The following is a 16142-nucleotide window of genomic DNA, read 5'->3' on the forward strand; positions in this document are numbered from 1 at the left end:
TGAAACAAGTCGTTAATATTCTCTCCGTTATAGTAGACTATTGTTATGAATTCGTCGGCTATTTAGTTATTAATTGGCCAGTCATAAATAACTCTAATCTATTAAACAGGGTTAGACCGAATGGAATTACCAATCGAAACGGCTTAAACCACACTGTGACTTAATCTATATAATATAAATATGAAATAGTACATTTTGGTTCGCTAATGATTATTAGGTATTTTTATTATGACAAAATTAATGTTTATTAATAAACAAATATTTTATTTATTGTTTGCATTTTATTTATTTAGGATCACCGACATAATATACAGCGAAACATTTCAATACATTACACTAGTGGATTACGGCTAACTGTCCTTACACTTAGAGGCAACTACAGCATGCTTTGTGTTAAAAAAATATTAATCTAATGGATAATTTTGCCGTGTGGCCCCGGCATAAAATAGGCCACCTCTTCCTTTCCGTGAATGCCGTCAGAGGCGACTAAGGGAATTTAATAGTCGGGACATGGGCAGCAGTGTCCCTCTTAAAGTGTCACAAAGACTAATTGCGGTTGCCAACCTGCCAGCCAAGTATGGCAATTAATAGCAAATCTATATAAAGGTACTATAGTACACAAGTACATCAAGCCTATGTTTAGACGGCTGATATGATGAATGGATATATGTAAAAAATAATTAACATATAAAAAAAAATACCTATAGAAAGTTGCACTGTCAATGAAAAACGTAAGTATTTAATTAAAAAAATATGTGAGTAAATTTAAGATTTGTACAAATAACATGTAATCAGAGGGAGACTTTGTACAAAAGTGGGCACCTCTGTCCCATTCGTGTTTCTACCGTGATGCAGTTATATTTGCAAGGCTGTGTTTCGGTTTGAAGGGTGGAATATGGCAGTGAATTTACAGGTTACAGAGGAATAACACCTGAGTCCTCAGGAATAGCAATGGACTCTACAGCCCATTCCTCGACCATTAAGTTCTCTTATTCACCTCTTACGACACACACGGGATAGGAAGGTGTGTCCCGTTCTATGTCAGAGGCATACGGCGAATAGAATGGCATTGGCGAAACAGTATACTCTGTTATGTCCATGGTACTCATGTCTTTAGGCGACGGTTATCACTTTCCATCAGGTGGGCCGTCACTTTGTTTGCCGTTCTAAGGTGCATAAAATAATCTGATAATTTCTTATAGATATACAGCGTCAAATAGAAACATAAAATATTGTAAACACTTTTTACTCGGTACGTAAATAATTTTACCTATAATAGTTATTACTTTAAGTTCATAATACATGCCCATTATAGTATATTGTTACACGAAGACAATTAACTTTGTACCGTTTAATGTCTAAACCGTTATAACAAGCATAAATCACGTACGCGAATACAATCATCTGAAAACAATCAAAGGAGAACAGCCATGACGTTTATTTAAATTTCTATCTCTTATTTATGTTTAATTTATTTACATTTTATATACATTTATTTCGGTTTATTTAAATTAATTTATATATTTTTTTTTATACAACTTAGAATTGCAAACAAGCTGACGGCCCACCTGATGGAAAGTAGTAACCGTCGCCTATAGATATGAGCAGTACTATGGACAGAGTATACTGTTTCGCCCATGATACCCCTCATGCGTTGCCATTCCTGAGGACTCAGGTGTTATTCCTCTGTACCTTGTAAATTCACGCCATATCCCACCCTTCAAACCGAAACACAGCCATGCAAACACAACTGCTTCACGGTAGAAACACGAATGGGACAGAGGTACCCAAGCAATCGACTTTTGTACAAAGTCTCCCTCTGGTGTATGTATTTAACATTACAAATTTAAACTAAGCTAAACTTGATGCATCTATGGGCTACGGTAAACTCGTTTACCATTAGACGGGTTTTACGTCAAAGTAGTATAAAAAATAAAATTTGTGAATGCGGTAATACTACCAAAACATACCCTTCTGCTCCGTGTAGATTGTGAGGGTTGTTACAATCTTTTTCGTCAAATTATTTTATTCGTGACTTAAAGTATGTATGTGAGCGAGACGCATGCTTCAACTGCGATGTCTGTTGCTTGCAAGCCCTGACTTAATAGGACACGAGTTGGTCGCGAGCCGTTAGCACACCAACGTGGTCTCATTACTGAATTCAATTCATGTATTTATTTCTGTGGTATAATTTTAATAAATATTTGATTGTGCTAAATATAAAATTAACGAATACCTAATTAGTAACCCGGAGAATAAGAGTTTTAAAATAAAAGACTTTATTCCGAAGTAATTAAGATTTTCAGATAATTATTTACATTGTTATATTTTAGTATTACGAACACTTAGCAGTTTAATTACTCGAGATTAAAGCCCATTCTAAAATTGAAGACAAAGGGAAATTTGTACCTATAAATACCTTTTATTTTTTGCCTAAACATTCGAGAGTCGAGAAATTAATAATGTATTTACCCTTAACTGCGTAAGTGTTTGGACCACAATATTTAATGTACAGATTTAAAATATTCGCATATTAAATTAAATTATATAAATTGTGTTCAAAAATTGTTTTTGAGCAAAATAATCTTAATTTATTTTATTATTAGTAGTATTGTAGTATTAATTACTTCGTACGAAGGTACGACTAATTAACGGTTTGTAATAAATTTATTTATTCCTAACATGAAATGAGAAACATTCTAATCATTTATATGATGGAAAGAGGTAAACGTTTACTATAAACACAAACAATACCGTGAATACAGACCGTACCGCCAATGGTACCCTATTCCTGAGAACTAATGTGTTACACTTCGGTACCCTGTAATATAAATGCCATATTCTACCCTTAAAATTGAAACATAGTTATGAAAACACAGCTGCTTCACAAAAACTTGGGTGGAAGAGATGTCTGTGGTCTGTCTACCTATGCAGTAGACATGAGTAATATTAGTACCGCTCCAATATCAATATATTGGGTTTTTTTTGCAGTTTGATGGTAGATAAAAGGTCATTACCCATTCCGATATCTGTATTAATTTCGATCAGGTCCTTCATTTCAACATTAAATATTGGATAACAGACATTTAACATATTCGTTGTGGGACCAATATATAGTTATTGTGACTAAAATACATAGATATTGATATACAGATGTATTACCCACCCCTACCATGCATGTGACTTTTTTATCAAATTTTAAAATACCTTAATTTTATCTTTAATTAAAATTAAGGTATTTTAAAATTACTTTAATTTTCTTTCTGTTAAATAACGTAGTGAACGTTCAACCTTAACAAACTTTCTTACAATATTGCAGATGTGCAGCGAAAGCACTGACGTCGGCCACTCTCACTCTCATTCGTGACTGGCGAATATGACCACGGAAATAACCGTACACGTCTTTTGTCTTTATCGCTCTCGATTCACATCGCTGCGGTGCAAAAGGAATAGAGCAATGACGTAATACTGGCAATACTGCTTATTTATCCGATATATGTATATTACTCGACAGTCGAGTTGAAATATTTTATCTGGACCAATCGAGACAGCGGAGTAGGTATTGAATAAGCATAATGTTAAAAAAGTTTCTCTCGAAACAAACTTTTAATTGTGTTTTTTAGAGTTTATGAAAAATATTTTTTTTATTTACTTTATCAACTCATTAAAGTATCTACCTATTAAAGGCTATCGTTAATATATTGAAATGGCAACATTAAATATCGAAATAAAATCCTATTACGTCTATATCTAGCCGTATCTGACAGTCGTACGGACTACTAGTCCCATTGCTAGCAATATACCCTGTCAGTTCGACCTTTACATGCCCTCCCCTGGAAACCATCGTGCTGAATCCGAGCTGTATTCATCACGATGGGCTAACTGACCTGCCTTTTCATTCTCTCCTGCCATTCCTCACTGGTGCCCCGCCAGCGTATACCGTTAACGCGGATGGGGATACCAGAGGGAGACTTTGTACAAAAGTCGATTGCTTGGGTACCTCTGTCCCATTCGTGTTTCAACCGTGAAGCAGTTGTGTTTGCATGGCTGTGTTTCGGTTTGAAGGGTGGGATATGGCGTGAATTTATTGGGTACAGAGGAATAACACCTGAGTCCTCAGGAATGGCAACGCATGATAGTATCATGGGCGAAACAGTATACTCTGTTATGTCCATGGTACTGCTCATGTCTATAGGCGACGGTTACCACTTTCCATCAGGTGGACCGTCAGCTTGTTCGCCATTATAAGTTGTATAAAAAAATCCATTATCATCTATTAAAAAGAATAAAGACTTGGGGAATGGGAAGGGTAAGGCATTGTTAGTAATGAATACGTTTCCTATTGCTAACTATCTACTGTCAGATCGATCGCCACGCGATTTCTGCTGGAAACTGTCGTGATTAAATAATTACTGTATGGATATTACTTGAATCATAATTATGTACCACACGCCAAATATGCCAATAAGGCATATACTACACAAGATGGGTCTATCTTCGGACACACTGTGCAGACTGTGCGGGGAGAAATCGGAATCCATGGAACACTTGATGTGCAACTGTGGTTCGTTAGCGAGCATGCGCATGAGGCTACTGGGTACGGCTTATCCAAAGCCAGCGGACTACAGATATCTTAAACCGCGGGATTTTGTTAAGGTAACACAAAGGATCTATGAAATGATGGTATAAGGCAGGGGGAAGCACAAAAGATCGCGATGGGTCGACGTGCAACAGCTTAGCTGACCCCATATGCGAATATAAGATAAGATGTACCACACACTATTCACAGCACAATTGTTTTTATATGTGACTGACTACGGCTTTATTGATAACTTTTGATTGTTGTGGGTAGTTTGTTAATATCTTGTAATTTTACTTATAAAAATGTCGTTGACAGCGGTACAGCGGTAAAGCCGTAAGGCTTATTTGTTCCGCTTGTAACAACATTGTATCTTGTGCTTGTAATATATGGAGGTATCTACTACTACAACTAATACTACTACTTGGGGGGGAAAGGGATTGTTAGTAATGGAGACTAAGAATCCCATTGCTAGCAATATACCCAGCCAGGTCGACCTCCTCCCGGTTCTCCCTGGAAACTGTCATGGTTAATTTCTTATGAATTGATCATGATGGGCTAACTGGCCTGTTTTCATTCTCATCAATCACCCTTCACTGGTGCTCCGCCAGCGTATCCCGTTAGCGCAGACGGGGTTATCATTTCATTTTCAGCCATAAAAAAAAATACTACTACTTGAGTACAAGTTAATACTTGAGTACAAGTAACTGTAGTAGGCTTTGGTGATGTTTTAAGACAGTATATTAGTAATTTATTACTAGTTACTAGTTGTTAAACCTTTTATTATTTTGTCAAAAACGCCAACGCACCCTGCCGTTAGTTAAATAATAAAAATTGTGTTTCATAAAAAAAAAACCGACTTCATTTGTCAAACGTCGCTGGTTTCAGTTTTGATTTAAAAACTAAGGAGCTGAATTAATTTAGAAAAAAAAATCTATGGCACCAATTTTTAAAGAATTTTCCAAATCGATTTACAATTGACGGAGTTGTAAGGTAACGAACTTAAAAAAAAATATAACCAAATTGAGAACTTGCTTCGTCTTGAAGTCGTTTGAAAATGATAAAAAGAATAGAAGCATGTTTGGCTTTTATCAATTCTCCGATAACTATAGAAATAAATGTCTCTGTAAAGCCATTTCACCGTCAACAATGGAGGAAGGTAGTATTACTAATGCTGTCTCATTATCACAACAATGGCGAGGCAGTCTATGTATTAAGTAGCGTTTTGTGCGTTTTATTAATCTCTTTTGACATGTCGACTTCGGCGTTTGAATGTGTTTTGTTAATCTGTTGTCATTATTTTTAAAAACAAAAATAAAACACTATATGCCAGAAACAAATGGTAGGGTAATGTGTTATTTTCTGTACCGTCTTTTGTTTAACTGATTTAAAAAATAAACGTTCTAAATGTGAGACATTAACAAAAACAAAAACGTATCCACGTTACGTAATATTTCTGTAGTTTGTTAAATGATTTTGATCATTATTTTTCTGTAATTAAAGCTATTTACAGAATACCTATACTAATTGTAAAAAATAAATAATTATTTTTTCCGATAAAAAACCACCAAATTTATAATATTTATAATTCCTTAATTATATAGGATAATATTTTTAATGAATGTAATGTAATATATATTATTAATATAATTATTATTAAAATAATAATAAATATTATGGAAGAGATCGCTTTTAGCGATAAGGTCGCCCATTGTTTTCTCATTGTGATTATTTCTTATAATTGTTTATATTTATAAGTTTACTATTGTAATCTTTTGGAGGAAACAATAAAGAGTATCTATAAAGAGGAAATAAAGAGTATCTATCTATTTATCTAACATTCTGAGAATGGGCTACTCCTTTCCTTTCACGTGAGTGTCGTAAGAGGTGAGTAAGGGAACATAATGGTCGAGGGATGGGCAATAGTGTCCCTTTTAAAACATCACCAAAGCCTGAATGCAGTTGCTAACCCGCCAGCAATTATTGGCAAAACCCTCAAGGGGGGACTTATGTTCAGCAGTGGACAATTAACGTATACATAATTACAAATGTAAGAAATATTTATTTAGTGCTTAAATTTACAAATTATTATATTGAAATGATAATTTTAGAAAGTCAAAAATCCTCCGATATTCTTAATTGGATACTATATATATCAGAATAGATATAGATTCTTCTCTGTCATTGTTTATTAGAGATAATTGACTTATTTAACATATCGCCATGTTTTATTCACCAGAATGATTTTCACTACAAATAAATATTGTTGTTGCCGTTGTGAATATCTTTCGTTATAATCCCTTTCCTTACATAGTACGAGTACACGTAAAATGCTACAGATAAATTGATTATTATCAAAGATCAGTCAGTCTGCACACACGTCACGTATTCCACGATTTAATTACATATTTCACTGCGTCCAGATAATTGAATGAGGCGGTAAACTTTATATTCATGGCATAACTTTTCTCTGTTAACTGTGAGCGTGATCGAGTAAGTCCACAACAGTAATTTAGAGTTTACAAATTACAGAACCCATTCACGGTACTATTAATTTGCACTACGCATACTAACGTTCATAGACCAGTGCTGGACTTAGGGGGGGTGCGCGGTGCTTGGGCGCGTTGAGATCGTAATGGCGCGTCGAGGTCGAAAAATGCGAGAAGATGCCGAGAAGGTGGCGTTATAGAATCTACGGGTCTACCATGAAATGAAATTCCGAAATTTCGGACTCGATTTCGTGTTTTTGTTTATACCAAAATCGGACCAATAAATAGACTTTAACATTTCATCGTCATACATCCTATCATAAATGCCCAAAGGAACAATATTTAAACATATTTCCAAACGGCATGTATTATGTAATTTTAACATCAAATTTCTGTTTCGTTTAGCTCCGAAATTTCGAAAAACATTTCATGGTAGGCCCTCAGTTTTAATAGAATTTAATGGAAAGGTAACCAAGTGTGGTTGAAATTATTACAGGAACACTCTCAATGAAATCGACATTCAATTAATTTATTGAATTTTTAATTTGTACTTTACCAGTAGACTACCAGTCGGTTACCCATAGAAATTGATCCCAATTATTCGTTTGTTTAAAATTTCATTAAAATCTGTTGACATAGACAATAAAGAGGTATTTATTCTCTCAAATTTGTCTTAGGAAAGAAGAATGTGGACCTTTAATGACTTTTTTTTATGATTACCATCGTCAAAAGAGGCGTCGGATACTGTCAACATTTTAGTCAGAAACACCCCAGTAAAATCTTTTTTTTCGGCATCAGTGGGCGCCGTTAAAAACTTGCCCAGGGCCGCTAGATACTCTAAGACCGGCCCTGGTGTAGACAGAACATGTTACTACGAACTATTGCGTTGCGTACGAGAGACGATGACGTCATTTGTATAGAATTACAGTATTCCATATACGAGTACATCGTAGACTGTCTATTAAAAGAGACGGGGGATTAAAATGGTAACTTTTGACGAATCATAATAAATCATAAATTACCTATTAAAATGACTGTATGCAAAAGTCCTATGCATGGAACTTTTGTACAAAGTCATATAATTATCTCATTCGTGTTATTGCTGATGAATAATGGGACGGTAGAAGTGGAATATGGGAGGGGGGGGAAAGGAGATTGTTACTAATGGGGATTAGCAACCCCATTGCTAGCAATAAACCCTATCAGGTCGAGCTCCTTGCAGTTTTCCCTGGAAGCCATCGTGATTGATTTATTGCTGAATTTGTCACGACGGGCTAACTGACCTGCTTCATCTTCACTTATCATCCCTCACTGGTGCCCCACTAGTATACACTGATAGCGCAGCCGGGGTTAACATTCCATTATCATCAATTAAGAAAAGGTGGAATATGGCAGTGAAATTTTAAGATACGAAGATAAAACACTACAGACCTTAGGAATGGTAATGCATGAGGGATACCATGAGCATCATCATCATCATCATCATCATCATCTTCATGATATCAGTCTTTAACTGTCCACTGCTGAACATAAGCCTTTCTCCTTGGGGGGTTTTGCAACCGTAGTCAGGCTTTAGAGATGTTTTAAGAGGGACGCTGCTGCCTATCCCTCGACTTCCTTTAGTCGGCTCTTACGACATCCATGGGATAGGAAGGGGTCAAATCGCACTGTATGTGACCATTTAGGTTCAAGCGTGTAAGGATGAAATCCCTGTCGAATTTTACCATGGAATCGGTTAAATATAAAACATAACAATAACAGAAAGAGGTCGCCTCTTAATTACCTCTGACTACCTCATCATAGATTAGTTGTGAGCATACTTTTTTTTATTTAAACAATCTGAGATAAGAATAAAATGTGATTATGATGTTCTATATAAAGTTAAATCTCTATACCAAATTCAAACTCCCACATGACAGTTATTATGAATTTCCACTCAACTAAATACGTAGAAGCTATCACATATTCTGTCGTGGAACTAAGTCTAAAATTGTGTATTTGAAACTGTAATTTAAACCCTATATGTATTTCAAAACGTAAACTATCAAATTAGACTTCTATTATAACAGTTGCGTTGCGGTATTACGAACTTCGTAAGCTGAAACTAATTCTAGTTTTCAAACGAGAAACTCCGTCTTTTAATCAATCAATCTCCTGAGACGCTCAAGTGTCGACCTCTAGTGTCATATCAAAGACCGAAGACGAATATGTGGATGTCGTTTAATTATATATAGTTTTTAAGTAATTACATGTCATACAATCTATTTCAAATAACTGTAGGATTATATTTTACGCTATGACTCCTACAGTTATCAGTATATCTGTGAAATTCATGTATTTTTCAATTGACTTAAAAAAAGATAGAAGTTCTGCATTTGGTATATGTTTGTTACCTGATAAGTCAGTCATTTATAAATCGTTTCGAAGAATTCCTTTTTTTATCCGAAAGGATATACTTTTAGATCGGTCCCATAGAAATTTTATCGAAATCAGTTGAGTACTTTGGTTTTAAAATAAAAATGACTAGTTTTGTCACGAATGTAGTCGTTTTTACTTGTGGAACACAATCTTAAAACATTAATGGGCGAAAATCTTATCTCTGAAAGAGATCGCTTTCAGCCAACCTAATGCAGTGAGAGAGAGAGAGAGGTAGGTATAGTATTTTGTACTGGACTAGGCAAGCATGCACATATTAAGCACTTTTATATTAATCTAATATCAAATGATAAAATATTTTTTAATATTTTATATTAGATTAGTATGAAAGTAGAGTTCTCGCGATAGATCATTACTAACTTTGTACAATACTATATGTTCGTAATTAATTGTAATAATAAAAAATATAGCAATTTTCTGATAGCATACTGGCAAGTTATAGTAATATTTGTGTTTGTTATAATTACGTATAATTACGTTATAATTGTGTTCGAAATGGGATTGATTCTGAGGGGGTCGATTCTGAGGTGCCGTGTCTCTTAAATCTATCTCTTAACCTAATATTTTAATTTGATGATTTTTTTATACCACTGTGGTGGCAAACAAGCATATGATTTTAAGTGGTTACCGTAGCCTATGAATGTCGGCAAAAAGCGCGCGTTGTCGACCCTGAAGAAAACTTTATCCCTTTATAATTATTTTAAAATTAATTATATAAAAATAATCAATATTGTAATCTTTAATTTTGCGTAATTACTGTATTATAATTCTTATTAAAATTAACGATTTAATAATAATTAATATTTTAATCCTTAATTTGGCGTAATTACTGTATTATAATTCTAATTAAAATCAATGATTTAAAAATAATTAATATTTTAATCCTTAATTTTGCGCAATTACTGAGTATTATAATTCTAATTAAAATTATTATAAAATTATGAGAAAATAAGCTCATACTGATTTTTGCAATAAAGATTTCACTGTGATATTCAATCATCGTTTTAATTTTAGAAATAGATTCCATTCAGGGTTTGTTGGAAGAGAACTCTTACAGAGTTAAGCTCGCCTGTTGTACATCTTTGTTTAAAATAATTACAATCTAATTTTTGTGTATAATAAACTATAAATACATCAATAAGTAAATAAATTGTACAAAAGTCGATTGTTTGGGTACCTCTGTCCCATTCGTGTTTCTACCGTGAAGCGTTTGCATGGCTATGTTTCGGTTTGAAGGGTGGGATATGGCGTGAAATTACAGGGTACAGAGGAATAACACCTGAGTCCTCAGGAATGGCAACGCATGGGGGTATCATAGGCAAAACAGTATTTGTGTGTCCATGGTACTGCTCATGTCTATAGGCGACGGTTACCACTTTCCATCAGGTGGGCCGTCAGCTTGTTTGCCATTCTAAGTCGTATAAAAAAAAATATATTTAGAGAAATGTCATCTCGAAACCTGTCAAACTGGTGCTTTCCCAATATTAATTTCGTTAAGAGTCTACCCGGTTCTTTTTTGCCCGGAACAAAATTTTAATTTATTATTTCAAAGTTTTATGAGTGTACAAAAAATATATACCTATTTACTTATGCTTCAAGGCACAGTGTAAGAGTGTAAGGCAGAGTGAATACTAAAAGCGGTTTCTTTCAATTAACTTTTCGGAAATTATAAAAGTTGAACACTGTACAGATACCTGCTAGAATAATAAATACCATATAATTTTATTAAAAACCCGTCAAGCGTAAGTCGTCTCGTATATTTAGTGGTCCGTTCAATATTAATATAATCAAATGGTGAATAAATTATTTTTTTTTTTATAAAAATTCATTCAATATTTTGTACAGAAATTGTTATTATTATATTATTAAAAAATATATAAGTTTTTTGGTTGTTTTCGGTCCTCAATGAAATAGCGTAATGCAAACTTACAACATGACAATAATAAAGTTCGCTAGTAAAATGTTTTTTTTTCTAATTGCATTCCTTGGCTTCATTCGCATGAATCAGTATATATATATATATATATATATATATATATATATATATATATAAATAATATAATCTTAAAGTAATAAATGCTGGAGTAAGACACATATGATTTTAAGTACAAATGAGAAATTTTTTAAATGTTACGAATCAGAACGACTTTTGCATGCACGTTGTAAGTATTTTGATAAGAGAAAGATTTCTTATTGCGGTATGCCCCTCTTTCACGTCAACGAAGTCACGGGTTCAGCTAGTGTTAACCCAGCATTAGAATTACAAAATATCTACACAATACCAGTAACCAGTATATCATGCAAAATAACATAATATCGTCTAACATCGATTTCACCATTAAAAAATAAAGAAATCATATTGCAAAAGGTTAAGTAAGAAACAGCTGCATTATGGCTATTGAATAATTATAATAGGCCATTGATATATGTAACAGTGGTTATGAGTGTGAAGTCATCATGACTAATGACGATATCCGGTCTACTCTGGCGCACCGGTAAGGCAAAGACATAGATTAATACTGACAGATACGCAACGATCAAGTAGGTAGTATTTTAATTTTTAAGCAACCTATTTCATGGTAAGCCTGTGTAAGAATGCACAAGTGAATTTTGCAAAAGAAAAAAAATAGCAGCTTCTATTGTGACATAATTAATATAAGGCCACCATAATATCACAATAAATTTAGGTCTGTTTTACCGGCAGACTAGCGATCTGGTTTGGCTTCGCATCGGATAGATAGAATAGATCGAATTTTCGAAAATAATATATAGCTTATTAGTTGCTAATGTAGCTTTTTTGAAACATTTTGTAAAATCAGTTGAGTAATTTTTGAGTTTATTCATTACAAACAGTAAAATTTTTCCTCTTTATAATATTAATAGATAATAGACTAGCGAAAACCCATGTTTTAGCCCGCGTGTATATATAAGGTATCATACGTGTTAAATTAGGATTTACCCGTGTACTAATTTATTTCAAATCCGTTGAGCCGTTTAAGCATATTTGAGTAATAAACATTTAAACAACTTTATAACAAACTTTCATATTTATAATTAGTTCGATTCTGACTAAAGTGGAGTAGGAATCATTTACATTTATATAATGAAATTGCTATCAACAACAATTGAATTATACAAACGCATATTATACTAATTTACAATTAATTTATCTTCGAATAGTCATCAAGAAAGGTTAAACCTGTTCGATCTAACGTGTCGCATCTGAATGTTAACTGATCTATGTCCAGCGTCTGAGACCGAGTAAGATACCGGTTATTGACGTCTTTACGAGTAAGTTAATGTAAACAGCTTTTAAATAAATAAATTAAGCGTAATGTTCCGAAGTGCGGTGGAAAAATATAACTGTTTTAATTATTAATTATTATAATGTTTGATGTAAGTTTTTTTTTTATTTTAATAAAAAAAATAAAAATGTTGACAAATTCACATGACCATGATTTTAAGACACAGTCAAAATGTAACATTAAAAGTTGACCATCTACAGCTTATTTTAGAAAATTTACTACTACGTAATCTTATTTATTAATTTTTATACGTCTCTGTTTCATAGACAAGAATGTCAGTGAAATTGTTGGGTTTGGATAATTTTTTTATTTAGTCCTCGATGGCCTGTATCGAAAGAGTTTTATATTTCCATAAAAATATAAATTTTCTTTTGAATATAAATATTGGGAATAACATTTCGAAATCGATTTCAATATCATAATATACGATTTACAATTTTACTTTCATTCTTACAATCTTCCGTTTCTCTCACTATTCACATATTTTTTGTAACTCTATTTATGGTATATTACTATGTGACAAGAATAACATTACAATAGGAGGAAATAATTGTCACCTCGCAGAAAGTGACAAAAATGTGACGTTACTGTCAATATATCACGTACATTGAAAATCATCGAATATCGGTACAATATTCGATGATTTTCTATGTACGGAGACACGGAAGTTACGAAAGTCACTCTCACACGTTATAAATATTCAGTTAGAACAAGTTCTCGTTCCGTGTCATCATTACGTTGCGTAATTGCCACCAATCGCCTTACAGAACCACTTTTTGCTCTTTTGTTCTCGGGTTTTTGACCTGTACCACACGTTGTTAGCTCTTCATTGGGTCAAATGTAAAGTTTACTTTTTTGAAAACATTTAATTAAACAAATCATAAATGTTTTATGTCATATAATTATTGGTTTTTGTAAAGGGAAAATTTTACACGTAAATGTCAAGGTTTACGCAAGCCCGGATTGTTGAGGACGCAATAGGTTTACATATATTATGTAATAAATATTTAGCAAAACTCTCTTATTTTCTGTATAGATGTTGTAAGATGCTTGCTTATTTGTGACTGCATTATGCAACCGGGGTCACGCTGCCCCGTGTTGCGTAATGTGTCGCCCACATGGTGAAAACTTACTTTCTACCAAATCTAGACACCTGTTTCGCTTCTTCGTGTTAATGGAATTATGGAGCTACGATAAAAGACCTTGTTTTAGTTTATGTGACTGGCCAGATGGAATTTCGAAATTTGAATAGTTTAATTTCTTTCACTTCAGTTCTATTAACTAATGAATTCGATATTTAAAATTTTAATTTTATTAATGTTGACATTTGTTCAAATTATATAACTGAACGATATCTATTGGAAATAATTAATTAATATATGATAATGTATTATAGCTTTTAGTTAAATTGATAATGTAGGTGTATACGAATTGAAAACAAAAGGAATTCGTTGGTTTATCGTTTTTTATGCAAAAGAACTTTATCATACAACTATAATTAAAAATTAAAATTACTATTTACATAAATACATTTAGGCACCGTAATTTTTTCTCTACTTAACACTAGATTTCGCCGGCTGAGCAGTTATCACAAGTTTGCGCGCTTCGTGCGCTGTTTAATATGGGCCAGACTGGCCGGGGGGGCCGTAGGATGTGCTGACTCCACTGGATGAGCCTCCGTGGCCACCACCGATGCTGCCTCCGTGTCCACCGCCGATGCTACCACCCGAGATACCACCGCCGATACCACCGCCGATAGATCCACCAGAGATGCCACCGCCAATAGAGCCGCCAGAGATTCCACCGCCGATAGCGCCACCAGATTCCTTCTGGGTCTTGTATTTGATGAAGTATACCTCGGGCTTGGATGGCTGAGTGGGAGCAGCGGTAGGGATGGTGATGTCGGGCTGTTCGTCGGGTTTCTTGACCAACACGTAGACGAGGGTCTTCTCCTCGTTTTGGGCCTGAGCGGGGATGATGGGCGCAACGGGCGCGGGAGGAGCGGGCGCCTTGATGAAGATGATCTTGTAGTGCTTCTGGGGCACGCCGCCACCTCCGATCACTTGTGGGCGCTGTTCTTCAGGTTCTGGGGGTGGGACGTGGACGTAGATGTGTTTCTGGACGATGGGGGCGCCACCGAAGCCGCCGCCGAAGCCGCCTCCGAAGCCGCCGCCGCCGCCGGCAGAGAAGCCACCACCAGAGGAGAATCCGCCACCGGACGAGAAACCGCCTCCAGACGAGAATCCGCCGCCGATGGAACCACCGCCGACTCCGAAGCTGCTCGAGCTCAGGCCACCGGAGGAGAAGCCGCCTCCAGAAGAGAAGCCACCGTGGCCTCCGCTAACGCCGCCGCCGATTCCTCCGAGTCCTCCGCCTATGCCGCCACCTCCACTGGGCGCATTGTAACTGTATCCCGCCTCGGGTCTCGCCGAGCCGAGCGCCGCTACGGCAGCCAATACCTATGGCAGAAACATATTCTCTATACAACTGTTTATATAGATCGTTCGGTTTTATTTACCATTCGAGTTATCACGAACCACTGAATGATGAATGAAACCGAACGATCGATCACTGTACACATATAGGAAGCACGAGTCCCGGTAAAGAGCGGGCACAGGAGCGCGGGTCACGCACAGGTCACAAGTCACTTTCACTGCACACGGATACCTACCAAGAACGCTTTCATGTTGTCTCACGGAGGTCTCGTGGTTGTATGATGCACTGTACCAGTGACGGTTGGTTTATATACCGGCGGCTCGCCGACACCTCTCTCCCTGGTTCTTCCTAAGACTCGGCCTTCGACCATATGAGAATTATGAATTTAATGACACCCGTCCAATTCGTCTTCGGTGAAAACAATGTGGATCTTGAACGTCCATTGGACACTTTCACAGGCACGCCCATAAAAATAATTGATATGTCAACGTTTAATGCGATTGACAGATTCGTTTTTGCATTGTTTCCCGCTATGAAATTATATGCGATGACATAAAAGGGTCAATCACAGCGTTGTATACGTTAAAACTCAATTACTATAAAATCGCATATTGCGACATGATAGTACTTTTCATAATAATGCCTTGGAGCGTCTATTAGAAAGGATTTAATACAAATATTGCAATAATAAATTATTATTGATGGTGTTCATTGTTGGAATTTGGTGGAATTTCGCTTAATATTATTATTTAGAATTTCGTTATGGAATTACAAGTATTATTTATAATAAATAACATTGATAATTCCATAACGCGTAACCGGTCAGGTATTATATAAAAATCGTGGAATAGTTTACAGTGATTGTATTATAAATATTTATATAGTTTATATTTGAAA

General features: G+C 35.1%; 2 protein-coding genes across 2 annotated transcripts in view; both read right to left on the reverse strand.

Annotated features, from left to right (window-relative positions):
* LOC113520823 (fibroblast growth factor receptor 3-like) overlaps window positions 1-16142 on the reverse strand; it is a 218591-nt gene that overhangs the window by 59005 nt on the left and 143444 nt on the right. The gene's annotated exons all lie outside the window — the stretch shown is intronic.
* LOC113520553 (loricrin) lies at window positions 14257-15635 on the reverse strand. The gene is made up of 2 exons (XM_026905917.3): window positions 15481-15635; window positions 14257-15268 (listed from the first exon to the last, which is right to left on the reverse strand). Exons 1-2 carry the CDS (start codon window positions 15493-15495, stop codon window positions 14426-14428), a joined length of 858 nt encoding a protein of 285 aa, XP_026761718.2. The 5' UTR covers window positions 15496-15635; the 3' UTR covers window positions 14257-14425.

This window comes from Galleria mellonella, unplaced genomic scaffold (assembly GCF_026898425.1).
Source record: "Galleria mellonella isolate WM207_F2 unplaced genomic scaffold, CSIRO_AGI_GalMel_v1 utg80, whole genome shotgun sequence".
In the NCBI taxonomy this organism is placed as follows: domain Eukaryota; kingdom Metazoa; phylum Arthropoda; class Insecta; order Lepidoptera; family Pyralidae; genus Galleria; species Galleria mellonella.